General features: G+C 47.9%; 6 protein-coding genes across 6 annotated transcripts; 3 read left to right on the top strand and 3 right to left on the bottom strand.

Moving 5' to 3' along the window:
• Nucleotides 1-1,402: 1,402 nt before the first annotated feature.
• On the top strand, nucleotides 1,403-4,178 carry UREG_04565 (FacB protein; the record flags this gene model as incomplete). The annotated part of the gene is made up of 5 exons (XM_002545002.1): nucleotides 1,403-1,778; nucleotides 1,954-2,267; nucleotides 2,318-2,598; nucleotides 2,665-3,022; nucleotides 3,078-4,178. 5 exons carry the CDS (start codon nucleotides 1,403-1,405, stop codon nucleotides 4,176-4,178), a joined length of 2,430 nt encoding a protein of 809 aa, XP_002545048.1.
• Nucleotides 4,179-8,163: 3,985 nt separating this feature from the next.
• Nucleotides 8,164-8,508, top strand: UREG_04564 (uncharacterized protein; the record flags this gene model as incomplete). Its single annotated transcript, XM_002545001.1, has 2 exons — nucleotides 8,164-8,282; nucleotides 8,352-8,508. 2 exons carry the CDS (start codon nucleotides 8,164-8,166, stop codon nucleotides 8,506-8,508), a joined length of 276 nt encoding a protein of 91 aa, XP_002545047.1.
• A 516-nt stretch (nucleotides 8,509-9,024) lies between these two features.
• On the bottom strand, nucleotides 9,025-10,349 carry UREG_04563 (spermidine synthase; the record flags this gene model as incomplete). Its single annotated transcript, XM_002545000.1, has 5 exons — nucleotides 9,025-9,302; nucleotides 9,501-9,741; nucleotides 9,807-9,954; nucleotides 10,040-10,220; nucleotides 10,319-10,349. The coding sequence occupies 5 exons, from the start codon at nucleotides 10,347-10,349 to the stop codon at nucleotides 9,025-9,027; spliced, it is 879 nt and encodes a 292-aa protein (XP_002545046.1).
• A 1,162-nt stretch (nucleotides 10,350-11,511) lies between these two features.
• On the bottom strand, nucleotides 11,512-12,219 carry UREG_04562 (uncharacterized protein; the record flags this gene model as incomplete). Its single annotated transcript, XM_002544999.1, has 2 exons — nucleotides 11,512-11,859; nucleotides 11,917-12,219. 2 exons carry the CDS (start codon nucleotides 12,217-12,219, stop codon nucleotides 11,512-11,514), a joined length of 651 nt encoding a protein of 216 aa, XP_002545045.1.
• Nucleotides 12,220-15,194: 2,975 nt separating this feature from the next.
• UREG_04561 (uncharacterized protein) lies at nucleotides 15,195-15,719 on the bottom strand (the record flags this gene model as incomplete). Its single annotated transcript, XM_002544998.1, has 3 exons — nucleotides 15,195-15,263; nucleotides 15,406-15,484; nucleotides 15,550-15,719. 3 exons carry the CDS (start codon nucleotides 15,717-15,719, stop codon nucleotides 15,195-15,197), a joined length of 318 nt encoding a protein of 105 aa, XP_002545044.1.
• A 1,911-nt stretch (nucleotides 15,720-17,630) lies between these two features.
• Nucleotides 17,631-18,158, top strand: UREG_04560 (uncharacterized protein; the record flags this gene model as incomplete). The annotated part of the gene is made up of 2 exons (XM_002544997.1): nucleotides 17,631-17,788; nucleotides 17,948-18,158. 2 exons carry the CDS (start codon nucleotides 17,631-17,633, stop codon nucleotides 18,156-18,158), a joined length of 369 nt encoding a protein of 122 aa, XP_002545043.1.
• Nucleotides 18,159-19,971: the final 1,813 nt, after the last annotated feature.

Here is a 19,971-nt window from a genome sequence, read left to right as displayed (position 1 = left end):
CCGTTATCCTTATTATCCGTGGTTTTGATGTATTGAATATCATCAGGTTCGCCGAAAGTGAACCACAGATGAAGACAAACGCCAAGCAAGAAGAAGAGCGTCGCAGAATTCTGCTGCGTTTTAAGGCCCTCCGGTATCGGTGGCGAATCTTTTGAAAAGCTCCTTTTTCTGTTCCCTGTTGGAACCTGCAATAATACGCGGCTGGACTGCTCTATGACGCCTTTTTCATCACCCTGCTGCCAGGAACTGTTGGTCTATGCTTTTGACAACCGTCGAAGATGAGATTTACCTTGAAACATGGGGAAACCAATGAAACTGCAACGAGTTCCAGTTTCGCTGTGGCGAAGGGGAGAAACCGCGGAATCAACAACTCACTAAGGCGATTGATTCACCGGGATGCGCCACGGGAACCGAATCTTCTGCAGATAAATGGAGTGCGATGAAGTAACTTGTACCAGTCGGCCAAAGTCATCGCCGTCATGATCGCCCGCGACGAGGAGATCAATGACGAGCTGAGGGTGCCAAACAAGCACGCTGCTCAGCACTCAGTCCGGCAGGGTGAGAAAGCATGTGGGTTGCGTGATGTTGGTATCCCATCCACGGACTATGTAGGAACGGCAGCCGGGGTAGTAGACGAAGGTGACTTTTCGCAGCGGGAGATTGTTGTGTTGGCGATGACTGTAACCACTGGAGCAGACGGTAGCACTGATCAGCATCGCGGGTGCAGCCACGAGGGCTCCGAGTAGCGTCTGAGCACCTTTAAAGCAGCTTTATTAAGTCCTGAATCATCACAGCTCCCTGCTAGGGCCATGTGAGCGGACACGAACCCCTTCACCACATCGAAGTGTGGGCAAACCCTGTCGCGAGCACTCCCAGGACGAAGCTCAGCAAGTGATCACCAGCGATCAGAAGAGTTGGCCAAACAGCGAAATCCTCCGTGGTTCGCCCGAGAGCTTCGACAAGGTTCAACTGCGCACCCTCACCAGCTTGCCAGCAGTGGGCGAGCAGCGCTGCTAATAGCAAACCCGCTTCCTTTCGCCCGGGACTAGCTTGGCGGATATCAGAACCGCTGCCCCAGAGTCCGCCCCACGCAATTTCGTCGTCGCTCGGCTCCGAGAAAGTAAAATGCCAGCACGACCGTGGCACGGCCTGGATCTTCTTAATGGAAGAGAGTACCTGTTTTCACGCTGCCCGTATCCCATCATCGGTTTTCTGTGCGCGACCCCCTAAATACCTTGCCGTGTCCCTGCTGGTCGCTCGTGAACCCCCATCAACGGTCGCCTTCAGCAGATGAGAACAACCTCGTCAGAACTGAGTGCCTTCTCCCGCCGACAAACTGACTGCACCTGACCGGTCCCGGAGGCCGCTGGCTAGCGCCTCAGAGTCTTCTGCAATACCTACAATGCCTGGCATACTTCCGATGAAAGTTATCAAGGTTGGCAACAGCTTGCAGAGCAGAGTTGCACAGGCGTGTGATCGTTGCCGGAGCAAGAAGATCCGCTGTGATGGGATTCGGCCCTGTTGTTCACAATGTGCCAATGTTGGCTTCGAATGCAAGACGAGTGACAAGTTGAGCCGGAGGGCGTTCCCGAGAGGGTATACGGAGTCGCTCGAGGAGCGGGTGCGCTCCTTGGAAGCCGAAGTGCGGGAGCTGAAAAGCCTGCTAGACGAGAAGGATGAGAAGCTTGAGATGATCTCGCAGCTGCACTCAATTTCGCCAACATCCAGAAAGGTACCTCTCCGTTCGACGAATCCGTCAGTGGTGGACAATGCCGATGGTTCGTCTACTACTACGGACCAAGATGAACGAGTCCACGTCCAGTACGCACATCTATCAAGGAAGCCAAGTCATGGCTCGCCGTTTATGGGTCCTTCGAGCACCAGGGCCTTTATTGGTACCGGCCTCCCTGAAATGTCTTCATGTTTACGATCACGCTCACTGACTCCTTCTAGATGCTTTTGAAAATAAACTCGAAAGAAGCGGTAGACAGCCCTTGAAGATCTCAATGGATGCTCCCATTCAGACACTCTCGGTCCAGAGCTGGCCTCCTCAGGATTCAAGACAAAGAATCCCACCACTCGTTCTCTCCGAACAGCTGCTTAACGTCTTCTTCCAAGAATGGGCGCCGCTGTATCCAGTCGTCCATCGCCCTACTATCCTCAGTATCTATAGCGAGTATACGAAGCATCCGCAAACAGTTGAGAATGATAAGTTTGCAGTGGCACAGCTAAACCTGATTTTTGGAATTGCTGCGGCTTCGTCAAGGGTATGCCCACCAGGACAGCTTCATTTTCTCAGGGCTAATAATCTCGACAGGACCGCTTCCCCCAAGACCCAATACATTTCGAACGCAACTGGATCTCGACACTCGAGTCCTTGTCTGACGATATCTCTCTATCTACCCTTCAATGCTATGTTCTCGCCCAGATTTACTACTCCCTCAAGGCCGATTACAAGAGTCTCTTGCGTTACCGATCACTAGCAGTTGCAATATGCTTGCAACTTGGACTGCATCAGAGCCAGGAGAGATTTGCTTTCAATACTCTTCTTGGTGAATTACGCAAAAGAGTGTTTTGGTGCCAATACTCTCTCGATCGGTATGATACTATGCTACGCTCTCTACCTACCATCTCTGGATAATCCCGGGCTAATAGCGATATTAGGTTTTCCGCAGCGTTGACAGGGCTCCCCGTCTCGATCGCGGAATCGGATATCTGCACTGAATACCCCGCCGATATTGACGATGAAAATGTGAACGAAGCCGGGTTTGTTCCAGCTCCCTCACAAGGGTCGACTAGAATATCCAGTGCACTAGCTCTGTTTTCAGCTTCGCGGATATTAAATAAGGCTCTAGAGCAACTTTATCCGTCGCCTACAGGATATGAAATCTCCTTGCCAGTAATTCATTCACTGGCAGAGGAATTGGATGATTGGTTGAAGGAGCTGCCGCCTCATCTACGACTTGAATTTATTCAGGATAAACCTAGCACTGGTGTTACTAGCAGCCGCTCGCCCGTCTTAGTTCGTTCCCTTTTCCAGTCCACTGTTTTTCCGTGACACTAACAAGCCGTCATAGTCAATCGTATATTATTTCATTCGCGGGTTAATCCGTCGACCTGCTGTCTGTTACGGAAAACCAGAGATCGTCCCGCCGTCTATGCTTACCCTCGTCGATTCCGCGAAGCACATCATTCAGCTATTGAAACTTCTTGAAGAGAGAAGGATGAGCGTATCAGTCTGCATTAGTAAACGGGAGCTCATTTTCCTTTCAAGTCTAGGACTTCTTTGGCAAAACATGGATTTGCCCCCAGATAGCAAACTGGCTCGAGAAGGACAAAGGTTACTCAACGTAGCCATGACTCTCCTCGAATCCGAATCTGCTGAAGTTGCAACTGAACTCGGGAAGTTTGTCAACAGCCTATCACCAGATGAAGCACAAAGACAACTAACCGGCGAAAACTTGCAATTCACAAACGAAACTCCATCATCCCCAATTAAAGGAGTATCAAGGGACACCTTGCTACAGCCAATGCGGACACGATTTTCCTTTTCTTCCGAGTCGGACAATTCAACATGCTCGAACAACAACGGTCGTCCGAACTTTATGGTGCCTTCTCCTGAGCTTTCGCGCAGTGTGCGATCCTCCAGTTCTCACAGTGATTCGTCAGAACTAGCAGATCGGTTCAAACCGCACAGGAGCGAGACCTCCACTACCGATCTGGGTATGGACTATCTTCACCTTGACGGCGATAGAAAACAAAGCCCGTCAACGTTTAATAGAGAAACAGGGCTTTCGGATTGGGAGCACGTGTTGAGTGATATGGACAACGGGCATGCGAATATCTACAACGGAATCTATGGTGGTAGTGAATGTGGAGAGACACCTGCGGCGTTTGCAGCACTTGCTTCATCGTATCAACGGCCCGGGCAGATCCCACAACACCACACCCCGCCAGTGGTGCCATCCTTGCCCCCTCAGAACGGATGGACTTCTACCGGGTGGCCGTCGACTAACAACCAAGGACACATGCCCAGTAAGCATGGAGAAGTCTCGAGTACTCAAGCACCCATGTCAGACGCATACGAAGCGATCATGATAAGCAATCTCGACGCCATTGACGAAAATGGTGCAGATTTTGCGATTCCAGACTCCTGGATTGGGCAATGTGTGATGTGATTTACTTTGAATGGTACTTTTATGAAGGGATTTGGCTCGTTTTTTTTTTTTTTTTTTTTGGTTTTGGCTATACGAGTATATGTATACCTACAGAGGCTGAGGCGTTGGCTTGCTTTGGCGTCTTTTATTAGATGAAGGGTTTGCCGTGTGGCACGGCTTTATATCGTTGGGAGTTCTTGTTCAGGTGACTAGGTAGTTAAGTGATAGCGCCGTGCGCTGGTTTGGTGAGGCAAAAATTCAAAGGTGTTTACATTCTTTCTCTCCTGGAGTCCTGGTTGCAGGAATCGCGGCATATCCTGTTTGACTGTAGCAAAGCCACTTATCAGTTGAAGTGAAGGGGTTCCTTATACTGCAGGAGAACCTTGATGCCGGATGGAATGGATTGACATCATGAACAGGCTTAAGCAGTGGAGATATAGAGTGGTAAGAACATGTCTCATAGTTGTCACAGGGGCAAATGTGCTTAGCTGACCTTGTTAGTAGTTAGCTTGATGCGATTTCCCAACGCATCTAAGATAGAATGAAGCTTCCCTCTATGTCCCTTCTATTGCTAGTCTAGTTACGCTGATGCGCTTGGAAGAAACACAACACTTTCCTTAATCCTACAGTTGCTTCTCTGAGAAACTTCAAGTCCTGTCAACATGCAAATTGATGCCCCTACCTGGCAATGCTGGTTGGCTTCCGGCACTGGAGAGCATCCGGGGAAATATCTGGGCCCCCTTGATGGGTAGAAGGCGGCAGGTTAATATTGAAAATGTCATATTTGAGGTCAAATTTGGCAATACCCTCTTCTTTGACTTGCTCTACTTCAGGACCAGAGGCACAGGGAGTTTCAGTAACAGTTATCTAATATATATATATATATATGGTCCAAACTTGAAAACAGAATACACTCATAGAGTCATAGTGACTGTATAGACTCAATTCCACATTCACAAGCAATCGCTGCGGGCACTGGAACTTGGAGGATCAAGAGTTGGGCCAAAGACAGGAGGCACAAGCCCCCTTGCCCACCTCTAGTCCCGCCGAGCTGACGGCCCGAACACACTGCTGGAAAGGTCCATTCCCTTTTGCACAAGAAGTGCAGGGTTCCTCTTCGACGCGACCACGAGTGTACACGACAACGGCGTTCATTTGACCTCCTACTAATCGGTTTCGAATCAAGGAGGATGCCCTCGGAGTCGCTACCGCGCCACTCTACGGTCGGATGATGTTCATTTTGGCGATCGCCTTCGCGGCTTGCGTTGTCGGATCGACGAAGAAACGACGAAGGATTAGGGCGGCGAAACTGATAGTCTCATACACGATAACGTCCATGTCGGGAAAGTCGATAACAGAATGCCCTTGATGGATCATGTAGGAAATGAAAGGTCCATATGGAGTTGGAGCTATTATTCCTTAGGTTTGAATTGTACACCCATTTGTTTCTGCGAGGTAGAAATGCTCTTGATATGCAGAAACCGTTGACAATACACCAATCCAGGAAATGCATATACTAGCTTGCCTTCTGCACGGGACTTGGGATATTGAAAAGTCGAAACGTAATAACATTGGAATTAGTGACGTTGGCCATCCCCTTGAGTGGAACATCTGGGTGGGAAAACGGGCCTAAAATGGTATCTTAGTCCAGTTCGAGGTTGAAAAACAGTTTGAATAACGTACGAGGAACGTTCAAAGCTACCTCACTGAGTCCAGGGTAGGCTTCGGCAGTTCCGGCTCTTGTTCGGGAGATCAACCTCCTCACCCAGAATAATATCTCCTTCCTCACCCACTGGATCCCTCAGAAAGATGCTCCTGAATGGAAGCATCAAGAGAGCATTTCTCATCCTTATATCCTCATTATCCTGAGGCACAACAGTTATGATAATCTGTGTTGTCTCAGCCCTCTGATTTTGACATCTAGTGGCTTCGTCCACTATCTCTTATTTCTTTATAATGAGAGTTCATTCTTGTCCGTTCAGCCTTCAGGATAGCAAGTGACATATCTCCTTGCAATTCTTGAAGTCATCAAATGACAACTCCTTGAAGCTTCATGCCGTTTTTAACACTCCAACTTCCAATGTAGATGTAGATGCATATGTCACTTCTTCCAGGAGGAAGTATCGGCAGTGTAAATGATTATCTGGATCTTCTGCTCAACCTCTAAACTGTTGAAAAGTGCACAGAGAAACTCACTGCATGCTCTCATGAACCATCTTTGAGGTGAGGGCTTTTCCTCTCACCAAGTTGTCAGGTAATGACAACACTATTTCATCAGAAAGCTTCAAAAGTGAAAACGAAAGCGGCCTTGAATCCTTGGACACTTTCAGGCGTTCGCAGGCTTGAGTTAGGGGGGATCTTGCGGGGGCAAGGGGAGTTGGTCTCTGAGTCTGCAGCCCTACAAGTTAGACCACTAAGCAGCGCCGAAGGCTTAGGAGAGGCCCCCTATACTGAAGGACCGAAACATATGGCGGCGACCTCCATAGAATCCAGAGAATGACCATTCCCAGGAACCAATTGTACTTCCACCTTGCTTCTGTTGCATAGTACTCAAAGGCGAACCTTCTCTTGCTCCGTCAGGCACATTCTTCCCAGTCATTTCCCTTCTCACATGCTTTCACATAACTGGATACTTCTTTAGAAATAATCCAGACCCTGCAGTGCTGGGGCTCATTTGCTAGTCTAATTCAGGACAGTGAGCAGGTGAGCACTATTGGGATCAATGGAGTCTTACGGTATCCCAGTTTCAGACACTATTTCACTAGTATTATAATTCACCATGTGCGCGAGAACTTCAACAAATCACTCATTAAGCAGTTAGTTAAAGTGTCTCTGGGCAGGGCATGGAGAATCTCATGTACTCAAGCGCCCTAGCCATCACCCTTCCTCATCATCCCATCAGTGACACCAGGGTATTGAAATGAGGCAGGCATTCCTTTAATATGTTCTTGATGCCAATTGAGTCATGTTTGTTCCCACAGAGGATAATGATAGAATCAAATATATGTTCAAAATATGGATAGGTTGGGTTGACTGCTTTTGGTGTTTTAAGCAAGCTCAGTCAGCAGTGATGGTGAGTTGTTCAAGTCATCAAAGTCTCGAAGATTCCCACATCAGCTTCTATAAGGGTTCACAAGTTCAAAATCTAGTATAGCACTAGTTCATGAGTGCCAGTTAATGGAGCAGCTAGAAAGACATGGAGAGATTCAATAAAGGGCCATATCCCTGGGGTAATCAGAAGTGTTAGGAGTCAGCAAACACATGGGGAAAACACGAGTATAAAATGCGGCCCTCACTTGAGGAAGGTTCTCAGCGAGTCCAGGTCGTAAGTAAGTAGAGAAAATGCGTTGAAAATGGTCAGGTTGCGTAAGGAGAGCCATTTATTTAACCCGTTGTGGTACGCATTTCCGAAAAGGGAACTCAGGATGACTTTGACTTCATCTCACTCTCTTCTTTTATGTTCAAGTCACTGTCGGGTATCAAGGATTAGCTTGCCACAACGAACATCAGGCAACGAGCCAAATGGAAAATAAACGACAGCATAGAGATTCCAGCCGGGATGATGTATTGATAGCAAGGAGAGCCAAAATACATAACCATTGGTTATCTAAGCTTGGCAGTCTAGGCTCCCTTGATTTGTTTGGCCTGTTTGCAATGGTTGGTATCACCTCGTTCTTCTACGGAGTATGAATTTCAACTAAGTCACTACCAGCAGAGCATCCAGCATGCATCCTCTGCCGTGTCCAAGGTTCAAGGCAGCCTGATGCTATCCTTGAATCCCACACTTTAAAGCGCTCGTTGCCTGGAGCTCCTGTCGGTCGACTCGATCCCGGACTTACCGGCGTAATCCTTCTGACCATGGAAGCAGCAGCTTCAATTACATATGCCCTGTGGGTGGAACGGCGTGTCCTCTCGAGGACGCATTGATATAAGTTAACTAACGAGGTCTTGCTGTAACTAACTAACTACCACATCTCAACCACAACAGTCCTGCTTGTCCTTGACCATGGCAACACTAATATCAAGATTGTCTACCACACCTGTTGAGCTTACTTTGTGGGATATTCTATGTTTGATCGGCGTCGCATTCAGTCTCGAGATCGCATTTATCCTCATCAAAAGAATGTAAGCCAACCCACCAATAACTATAGCATTTTGTTACGCCCCCCAACACAAGACTAAAATCCTGGGTAGGGATACTTGGCTGAACGAGCCCGCCGTTGCGTCTCCCGCCGCCGCTGTTCCCGTTCCTGTCACCGTTGCAAGTGGCGCCATGAACAACACGGCTTGCTCTTGCTTCAGCTGCCCCCGCCATAGTGCAATTCTTGCCAGTTATTTCGCTAACAGCTGATATCGACGAGTTGTCTTCCTGTTCGATTCCGAACTCCATATTGCATAGAGTGAACAGACACGGGCATGCTATGGGGGTTTTTTTTGTATTCTTTCCAGTTAATTAAATTGTTTAAAGAAACAAATGTCGTCCTTGATTTTAAATAAATTTTGAATATTTCGGGCTAGCCCTCTGACGTCTAGTTATGCATGGTTGGGAAGGATACCTGCTTGCATGCATGTGCTTAAACAAGGAGAATATAATTCTGTGTCTCCTATGTACTCTCCAATTACTTCGCAACCCCTTGAGGCTTCGAGCACTTATTGCTAGGGAACGTATTACTCGAAAGGCTTATCAACGGAAAAGGAGAAGGGCAAACCCTCTTGTATTCTGTTCTTATTTGTATCCCATACATTCTCCGTAGATGTTGTCTTTTTTCCCCAACATCCATCCTATCCGTATTTGAATTTTGTATGGGTATCCCACATTATTGGTCATGTTTCCTGTTCTAAAATGGGCATCCAAGTCATCTTGAACTTACTCAAGAGCTTTTCTCGCGAAACTCGGTAGCACGAAACTTGCCCGGTGGATGTCTTGGTTGTAGTATCTGCACAGCTTGTCCTCCTCTTCTCTAGTCCACGATCGCACAGGCTCACGAATGTTTCGGCTGGCATCCTTGCAGGCAACGAGGAATCCAATTTGACCGGATGGGTATGTGGGAATGGTCGTGTAGGCGTATTCAACAACGGGGAACACCTCCTTCATGAGTTTCTTGAGGTCGGTAATCAGCTTGATATGAAGCCATTGGTTCTCGGCTAGATGTGTGGATCAATTAGCATTTAACTTGGAAATGCGTAAGGGAGAACAGGTAGGTGACCAGAACATGAACCTCTAGAGATACTTCGGGAGCATAATCCATTTGGCAAGCAAAAACTGTGCTGTTCGCACAGATGCCCAAAAGTATCAGAGAGTCAGGGGATTGAAAACAAATTACGAAGGAAACGGCGACGAACAACCTTGAGTACTAATGACTCCTCCCTCCCGGAGCGAGCCGTGCAACAACTCGAAATACGGCTTCTGGAACAAGACTTCGGCGGGGCCTTCGGGATCAGAGCTGTCGGTAATGATGACGTCGAATTCGTTCTTTCGCTCTTCGAGGAACTTGAAGCCGTCGCCAATGTGGACCTTCACATTAGGATGCTGGAAGCCAAGGCTCATCCCGGGGAGATATTTCTTTGAGACGCGAATGACAGCCTGCACAATAATCAGCGTCAGACCGTGAGGAGTTCCTTGCAGTTTTATAATCTGGCTGGGCATACCTCATCGATATCGCAGAGAACAGCCTCTTCGACTGATTCGTGCTTGACAACTTCACGGAGGACACCGCCGTCACCTCCACCAATGACGAGGACTTTTTTGGGGTTAGGGTGGGAGTTCATCGCGAGGTGAGTGATCATTTCCTGATAGCTAAGTTGGCGGAATACACGTCAGCCCAATTACCGTCTTCATTCCAATATGCCAGCAAAACGGAGCGTCAGTGGAAGTAACGTACGAGAATTCATCGCGCTCAGTGCACTGAATAACATTGTCCAAAACCAGCACGGTACCATGATCGCTACTCTCAAAAACGAGGACGTCCTGGTATTTTGATTTCTCGTGGTGGAGGATTTGGTTGACTCGAAGGGTCATAGCCTGACCCGGCCACATCTCAGAGATTTCAGAGAACCATCCATCTATACATGAAAGGCCAGATTATTATCGGTTTCCAAGAGATATTGCATTGTCTGGGCCTTGCCCGGAACGCGGATATGAAGCCAGGAGAGCAACTCACCTTTGATGGTGGGATGTGTGATTTCGGTCATTTTCGCTATCGGAGTGTTCCGCTCTGGAGGGGTGCTTCTGCAGGAGTGTTGTCTAAGCTTGAAGGCCGGTGTAATAATGTTCGGATGAAATCGATGAGGGCCTAGCCTGTTCACAAGGAGAGTTGGGCCCAGGAGATGAAGATGAACACTCTTGGTGAGCACCACAAACATGTGGATGATAGGAAAAATTCCCCCTCCTTTTTGGTGCTTCTCTTTTTTTGCTGAGGAGGGGTGAGGATTCTTGGCTTCCCATTGGCTACTTTTAGTACAAAGTTTAGTTTCCACGCGGTTTCTATTGGCCTACCTTGAGACATCAAAAATCGCGAATTGCCCTATAGGATTGGATATTATATTACATCTGCGTATCGATACGTCACGGAGGACCTCAGCATCTCCGGTTTTCACGATTTCGCTTCAAGTCATGGAAAGGCGTAGGAAACATCGGCTTCCAAGGACCTAGGCCAACGCCCATATCATTCTGGCGACCAAGGTGCACACAAGGCGGACGGGAGACGGCTGGCAGCAGTACGTGTGTGTGGCTGAGAGACGGTTGAAATGGTGATGATATCGTCATATCCTGCTAAAGTAGATAATTCACCGAGTGTCTGTTTCATCCCCAAAAATAGAACTAGATCTTCTCCAGTACTCCGTATCAAACTCCAACTTCAGCCGTTCAGGGACCCCAATGCGTCAAGTAGCCCCGGGTGGCTTTTGACTAGAAGTCAAAAAATCATGCTCTCTCCAAACTCATCGTTCTCTAAGAGCTACCGGGAAAGATGACATAGATTTGCTAAAAGGAAGGAAATTCATTTCAAAGCTATTACAAGATATTGTTTCTAAAGCAGACGATTTATTTACATCGATGGGCAATTTTGGAATCCCAAACATCGAGGGAAGGGAAAAACCGAAGAAAAAGGTCACCACCAGCCGCCAGCCTCGTACCTACATGCAAAAAAAGTCCTCGCAACTCCGATAGTCCGGTATATATACTATAACAATGAAGGATATCAGTAATTGTAGAAAGATATCTTACGCCAACCCAGACAAAACATGAAGTGAAAAAAAATCTAAAACAAAGGTGAGAGAAAGATCCAGTCGTCAGCATCAAAATAACATCGTATACTCCCACAATGCATTATTTTTCGCTCATCATATAACCCATCTATCTCGTTGACTGCGACGAAGGGATTGTAAAGTAGTGCGGCGAACTCAGATGAGGATAAGAGGTTGATGGATATTGCCCTGGAATGTCGAACACCCCAGGTCTATCCGGGGATCCGATGCCACTGAAAGCAATGTTATTTGCCGTTTTGAGTAGTTCCAGCTCGGACATCAGCTCCTTTATCACATCCTTAAGTCTCCCAACTTCCTCGGACTGGCGGGTGTAAGAATATAAAAGTGCTTGATGCTGCTCGTGTAGGCATTGTAGTTGATCCTCCAGCGCCTTTACGTGCTTTTCCTTGCGTTCGCGGAAGGCGCGCTGAGATGCTCTGTTTTGTGCGCGTCGTCGCTATAGTGCATGTTCGTTAGGCGAGGACAAAGACGTATAAACCGGATGTAAACTTACAAGATGCATACTACTTAGATTTTCTGGGGCTTTGTGTGAGTTGGATTGCCGGCGGCATCGATCACGCTCGTCGAGTGATGTGGACCCCACATATTCCACAGGTATCATTCCTTCCATTGAATAGTAGGAAGCCGTGGCATCGTTCATAGGGGGAGATAACTCGAAAAGCTCTTTAAGTTCGCTTACATCGAGCGAAGGCGAGCTCGACGATTCTGTTGGGGTCTCAAAGGCATCTGTTGCTAAAGGTTCAAAAGCTGAGGCTTCAATGGATGACTGGGGCAAATTTTCAAATCCATAATCCATTCGTCCTTGGAGCGCGTGGTTGGTAAGATATCGGAGGACGAAAAGACCAGAAGGGCAAGTGTCGGTGATGCAATTATTGTAACTCTGCTAGCTAGAAATCAACGTGGACTGGAACTTCGTGCCCATCAAGACGAACGGAAAATATCGAAACAGTGGCAAGGCCGTCATAGCTGTCCTTTTATAACGTCCTGGCTTGTTCAGATTCATCTTAGAGACTTTGGTGGTGATGAGATATCCGTGAATATGACTTCCGTCGCGCACAGGCCATGCGTATCTTGTTCGTATTGAGAGGCTAAGATGACTTGAGATCCTGGACGAAAAGTAGCAAGGGTACAAGGGTGGTCATTTCACGCTAACTAGCCATTTTGCTTTCGGTCGAGCCCGGGTCGCGGAGAGAGATGAAAGATGGACCTGATCCCTTACCATTTGTTTGAAGCGAATGGAAGTCTCTATATATAACTGATACTTCCAAGAAGAAGCTCTGCATGCATAACCTCCTACATACCTAGCAGCAGCCCTTATTCTCAAGTTTAGCGGTCTGCGTATATGCTATCCATCCCACCGGAAACTGATAGCGCCATGGCTACTTGTCAACCGTATAACTATTAGCTGTCACGAAGGCGCAGACAACGGGTGAACGGCCAGCCCGGGAACCGAACAAGGCAGAAATTTTCTCATCTGCCACAAAGCAAGTTTTGACTGACTTTCAAGCTCAATAGAGATCCGACGAACAAGCATGTGGAGTGCAGAGTCCGCAGCATCAGAAAAAGTAATGGCCTTCTTTTCCACGCTTCCGTTGAACGGGATCCCAGCCCCGGTCTCTTGGCGCAGGCGGGTTTCTCTGGCCGGAAGGCTTTCCCTGTGGTAATTTATCGAGGGTAGACTTCGTGTTCATCGCATTTGCAGATCTGAAAGGGCTTGAATATCACTGGAGTAACCAGCTCAAGCTTCGTAGAGGAGCAAATCCCAGCCAACGCCCACGGAAAATGTGGGGATTTGAAACCAGTTGAAGTTATCTGCCAGAGAAGGTTGATTTCGGAATCTTCATATGTGTCATCTAAATGCCTTGGAGGCGGATCCGTGAAGTTACTGATATGAATATCATATGCCGGCCACCAACTTGACAACTCTGTATTTGATCATCCACGCCTTTTTTTAGTAGTTCTATCCTCCTAGAACTCATCTAGGGCATTTGGTAGCATTTTCGGAACATATTAACGCCGGGGATATCAAGTAATTCACATAGCGACGGTTTTTGGAGAAGAGATAACCTTGCTGCAACCCTGCAAATGGCATGAATGGCGGTCGAGTAATGATGCCGCGGACTTCTCACTCCCTTTTCTCGATACTGCGGGTTTATAGATCTCATCAATAGTTACCTGGCTCTTGGCAAAATCGCACGAACCGTGACAAAAATAGAAAGTCTAACATGCGGAGTATATGACTGGGATCCCTGAGTTCTCAATATAGCAGATTGAGATTCCTCCCGCGTCGCGTCTTGTATTTCCTCGTTCTTCCCGAGCGATAACTGACTAGAGCACTGGGTTCCTCAGCGCCCCTGATTGCAGCGTCCTTTGGGATTTCGCCAATTTCGTAACAGTCCGTTGCATACATGAACTCCGAATTATCCCACGAAAGTGCTTGGTAAACGGAAAACGCAGCGTTCATTTTGGCGTTTCGAAACCCTGTTATGGACGAAAGTAGATATTGTCAGGAAACGGCATCTGGAAATTTGAAACGTAACCGCATGTTTTATGATCCCAGTTCCAGCGAAGACTGGGAATGAAAGTCGTGATGAACGCAGCTTGTTTCCAGTCTCCAAGTCATAAAAATATATTTTTTGCTTCTTGGGCAGGAAAGAACCAGATAGGGTATCCGGCCTTTTGACTGCATATTGAGATGCCGTCAAGAGAAGAAGGTTTGTCCGACATAGCGGACACCCAAGGCCGTTACGCTTATTTTGCCAACACGCACTCCAAAAATACAAAGGAAAGGTAGGTCAGTGACGTAGAAAGCGGATCGGGGAGGCCGTTGAAACGGGGGTTTATTTAACTGGGACTGATTGGAAAATTGGCACCTCCAAAGATGTTGATTTTCCTTTTCCGGAATATGTTAGCATCAACGGTTGCAGGGAAGGGTGCTTGCACGATTCTGGCATGCTTGGAATAGAAAGCCAGAAGTCGGTGTCGCTTTTGACTTGGGGGCGGGGTTGCAAGGAGTTCCTGAAGCCCAACCTGTGCGAGTGGCTTGTTGTGCGTATTATTCGCTGAGACCAATGTGAACTTTTTATCACTCGTACTTGAGTCTCCCCTGGAACCTCGGGATTCAAATCTCCTCTTCAGCTGATGCAGTCAATAATCGTCGTGATTTTGGCTTGGAAGGCCGTTGCGAACCGAACGGGCCGCAGAGCCTCACACGTGACTCGGCGGGGGCCCGACTTCATCCTTTCGAGTTGAATCAATTCTTCTTCTTCTTCTTCTTACTCTTCTTCTTGCAATATCACCGCAAGATGTTTGCAGCACTTGTTAATTGACAAATTGTTCCAATGGTTCAGCACTCCGAAACACATTTCTGGAATCAGCTTTGACAATTCGATTGCCCTTTAAGGGCCCTGGGAAGATACATTTTGTTTCTGAAATGAGATCAGACTCTCAAAGGATCTCAATTGATAAATTCTCCGTATGTTTTAAATCTTCAAACTTACCAGAGCGAAATATAAATTTCACCCAGAATCTTGCGACTATACTATAAGGTTGAACAAAATGGCATATCATCGCCCCTCGGCCCAAGAGATGTATGATTCTCTCCAAAATGCAGAGAAGCAAAGCAAAACACCTCTGGAACCCACTGCTGGCCAGTTCCACCTTTATTTCAGCGACCACGTCAACTTTTCAGAGTGTGTCTGGTTCTATCACGTGGACCTTCAAATGGATTACTGAGTGCTCATGTTGGTGAAATTGTTTCATATTCCCAAATTATACTTCGTAATGGTTGCTTACAATAGTAATCAGGGAACTGTGGTACTCGAAAGATGGAATGAAGCTCTGTTGAAAGTAACAACTATCCAATCACATGAAACAAATTACATGGCCGGCATATACATTCTGGAGGAAAGTGGTCCACAAATGACGGTTTGAAGGAAATAAAAAATGGACGTCATAAATTAGCGTCGACCGTCAAGCCTACCGAATTTTGGTATCGCGGGGTAGCGAATTGCGTGCCTTCAAGAAGGCGGGTTCGAGGCGATGGAGAAGAGTCTGAAATTCTGCTTGACCTAGTTACACTAACGTTAACAAAAGCATTCTCTGAAGCGTCCAGAGAGATTCTTACAACAGGTCATCTTTGGCGACATTCACGGCAAACTTAGAGCGAGCATGTTTCAGTCCCGGATGGATTGATGACCATGGCCCCGGGCGACCTTGACCGCATGGTCGATCTTTCGGTCCCACCATCGTATGGCCGCATCTGTATTTAGTTGTGTTGAAGTGGACGTCACACATCTTGACTTTTTTTCTGCATCTGGGTTAGAGATGTATACCTATTGAGAATAGGGATATTCATGCTCACAAAATGCCGACTCAGAATATCTGGTTATTGAGGTATTGGTGATTGTGACCTGTCTTCTGATGGTGGTATACACCATAATATTTTGATATAAGAATATCAGACGGTTCCGAGAGTGCTCTGGCTGATGAACTTCATGAATATCACTGAGGTTGAAGGGCTTTATATAGCGCGGTCGATGACTACATTCGGGCTGCTTCGATTTGAGCCCTGAACGGCACGATATCCAGATTGCCTCGCGGTGTCGCAGCGGATTGCTTTGTCAAGGCCGCCATTATACGACGTCATCTTAGCTGGCTATATACAGCTCCCAGAACCCGTCTGAGTCCGTAAACCAGCAATATTCAAGGCTTCAGTTGCCAACAAGCCTGTCAAGAAGCCCAAGGGGGATGGCAACAACCAGGAAACCGCCGACACATCTCTATGCACCTGATTCTTGCGCTGCCCACTGGCTTGCTCCGGCGCGCGACTGTGCATTTTCAGCTACTCCTCTTCCGTGACAGCGTGAGCGACCTACCATGTCTATGGCAACCTAGGCGGACTATTACGCGACCATTCAGCAAACAAAACGCAATGGTAGGCAATGGTCCTTTTCTAGCCTGCGGATTAAGACGCGCCAATAGGTTCTCTTTAAGCTACGCGTCTTCCTCAAGCCTACTTTGCTACGCCAGACGCGCTACCGTATTAGGACCTAATATTCCCGGCGCACGTGTACGGGAATATCTTTACAAAAAAGAATATTAAAAAGAATATTTATAGAGGTAGAGGGTATCAAAACGGTTCATTTTGTCGGGCGAGTTGAAGAAATCAACCCAAGAACATTCAAAGAGCAATGTTGGCATTGCTGTATTTCTCATCTTCCAAGGAACCAAGGAATTGGAGTAGTGATTGGTTATTCAATCCTTTGAACGCGCAACATCCTCGTCTCAATGCGTTGGCCAAATCCGAACTGAATGGGTCATATTCGGTAAGCCCCTTTATTATATCTAGCTTTCAATAGCATGGAAGAAGCTGTTGGCATTGTTTCGTTTTGGCCAGCCCTTCAAGCTTTAAGCGCTTCAACCCTGGTCGGGATAAAGTCATATTTGACCTCTCAAGTAACTAGCTCCTACGCTGGTGTCTGAGCGCTGATCTTGCAGGGCTCATTTGCGCCGCATTGAGTACGAAAAAGCATATCCTTACGGAGTACACACAGTAAATAGCTCTATTCTCCCAGGTTTCTTCACATACTTTTATCGCGACTGACGGAGCTAAATCGCATTCACACTGCTAGATATAGCTATGCTCCAGACAGCTATGACATCAGCTGCAAACTACGAGTAATACCCTACGGAGTACATATATTCCGCATGGAGCGTCTTGTTTAGGTCTACGGAGTAGAATTAGTTTGATTGGTACCACTGGGCATCCTCAGATCTGCAATGTGATGGGCACTAGCAAGGTTGCATCGCAGGAGCCCTCGCTGCGGCTTCAAGAAACCTGTCAAGCGCAAAGGCAGTGTCGATCATATCCCCAGCATCGGCCAGAGTCAATCGCTCCCGCTTCTTCGAATGCAAGGTTCGAAACGTTTCTCGACGAAAAAGAATCTGGCGGCAAAGCACAAAGCACAAATTTTGTCGACTAAGTATGTAGGGCAACTACACAGTCGCTGATAAAGGGAGTTTAGACCGATATCGAAACATCCATCAAAGGTTAACCGCAGCTTCAACTTCCCTGTTGTATCGTTGCATTATTCGCGAAACTGGTGAATTCGTCAGGGGAGAGGCCTCCTTAGGTCCGATCAAAAGTGCGCTTTGTCTCAGGAACCGAGTAGGATTCTGGCATCGCTCGTTCACCATATCAACATCATGCAGTTTTCACGGTGGACGATGGTGCTCCCGGGCCCTGCGTTTTGCCAGCCAATGTCCCCCTGCTTCTGGCTTGAACTGGCCCCTGAGGAGTATCGACTCGAGGCCCTTGCATTAATACCGGTGGTTTCGGAAGGCCAAGGAGCCGAATGTAATCCGTACGCCTCGGAAACCGGGCTAAACCAGAAACAGAACTCTGGGCTCCGTTCTTGAAGTCTGGAGCCAATGACTATCGAAAGACTGGTGCGCCCCTTGCGTTAGCTGTCATTTACAGTGGTATCGCAGTGTAATCTGAAGCCTGCTGATAAAATCGCCAGCCTGGGTTGGGCTGCCGGCGTTCAAAGCGCCTGCATTGTACGGAGTACAGTGCAGCAGGAGAAAGAGAGGCATCGCCGTCGTCTTGCGTCTGGCTTTTGTGGCGAGAACAATCCTACATTATGGAATACTCCGTACGGAGGGTTCCGATTCAGTGGGCGTGTTTCAGCTGGCGCGTCAAAACAGTCACCAAAATGGCCCTTGCTCGCATGATGATCTCTGATCTTTCCCGAAACTGTTTGGATAAGAAAGCTGTGGGACCGGATCCATCGCGGGATTGGGGTATCTGGACTCTGGGATCCAGAGAGGAATCGGGCGCTATGGCTTCGGGAAACGATCGACCTTGACTTATGATGTGGAGTGGAGATCCGATAACTAGTTAAGCTGGTTTGAAGAAGGTCTGAGGAAGTTGGAGCACACGACTGAATGTATGGATATATAATAAGTAGATATATATTCGGGGTATGCTAAATAGAACAATAATGCACAAACAAAACAAAGTTGCAGTGTTTTTCTTCTGCAACAAGTTGGACCTGTGGGAGATCCCTCTAGAGCGAGATCATACATAGTCTGGAGCGCCCTTGAAAACCGACTCACTGGCGCTAAGCGGGTGATTGCGGCCCCAAAGGATTGGAACTCTGGAATCGCAGCTTGACGCCACGAGATGATGAGTCTTGATAGCGTTTCTTTGTTCGTTCGGGAGATATAAACCCCAAACATCCCCAGTCGTAGACGGGCAAGCTTGAAAGGCTTGTGGGACTCTTTGAAGGGCCTAGTCAATAGACTTTTGCCCCAGGACACTTGTTGAAGGGCCAAGGGAATGATGAATCCCGCAACCTGCTAGCAAAGCATCCTGAAGGTTGAGCACTCCCAACGTCCAACTACGTTGCCTGATCGAACCGAGAAGCGGCTAGTTCACAGGTCTCATTGGCCTACTGCTGGCCCTGTCAAGGCCCCACGGCCCTGAAACAGCGGGAATGACAACATTTATGTAACATGGGCACATGGGCGTCGAATTCCAAACGGCCATTGTGGCTTTGGCGAGGAATAATAGCAGCTTCCTGCAAGTGTGAGCTTGGGCGAAGCGCGGTGTCCTCCGAGATCATCCCTTCTTCAAAGACCTAGAGCATTCAATCTTGTCGCTAACGCAAGGCTAGTGTCTGATGGCTGGCTCACAGGAAAAACAAACCAACCTCTCCAAGCCTGCAAGGCCATGCTCATCAGGCTTAGTTAGTTATGCGAGTTAGGCTTGTGGCTCTGTCCCTTCAGCCGTGCGGAGTATATCTCGGCGCTGCCACAATTGCGTCCTGCTCTCCGAAACTATTGATCGTTGTCCTCGCCCGATATTCCACAGAACGCAGCTCGATCGACTCACAGCGAAGCTCCCACGTCCTGCCCGCGAGCAACCCTCTTCTTCGTGGCTGAAAAGTTGACAAATCCACCCCCCTCGCAACCGAGACCGGCATCCCTGGCCCGATCTCTTGTCATTGACCCCAGCAAGCCCAGTTCTACACGGGGTATATGCGCACCTTTTCCCGTGGGCGCGCCCAATAATCTGCTAGGGGATTCGGCATCCTGACAGGCAGACTGGCAGCTAAAATCTCCTACCTTCCAGATTCTTCTCAGCCCGGCGGTCTTGCGCTGGCATTCCATTTCCATCCCCTTCAATGGTTTCCTGATGCCTAGGCGAATCACCATCTTCTACTGTGTAACTGCTTCAACCCCACTGGCTGAGTGGTTCAATCACTTTGATTCCTCACAGTGTGTGTGTTCTTCGCCTTGAATGTCATCTTGGGCTCGTGCATGGGTGATACTGCTGAGAGCACATGAAGCTTGACTTTCCTGGGTTACATTCACTTGACCTTCCCATCGACCTTCACTTTTAATTCACATCCTGCGACATCCTTTCTCTTCAATCTTTTCAATCTGCCTCCAAAGAGTTATATAGTGGTTGTCTTCTGCGCCGTTCCCACAAGATTGGTTGCCAGGTTGTCATTCTGGAGGTTCTAGACTGTGAGTGACCTGG

The sequence above is a fragment of the Uncinocarpus reesii genome, genomic scaffold, assembly GCF_000003515.1.
Source record: "Uncinocarpus reesii 1704 scaffold_2 genomic scaffold, whole genome shotgun sequence".
Classification (NCBI taxonomy): domain Eukaryota; kingdom Fungi; phylum Ascomycota; class Eurotiomycetes; order Onygenales; family Onygenaceae; genus Uncinocarpus; species Uncinocarpus reesii.
Note: the sequence above shows the minus strand (reverse complement) of the source record. Positions and strands in the feature narration are given on the sequence as shown.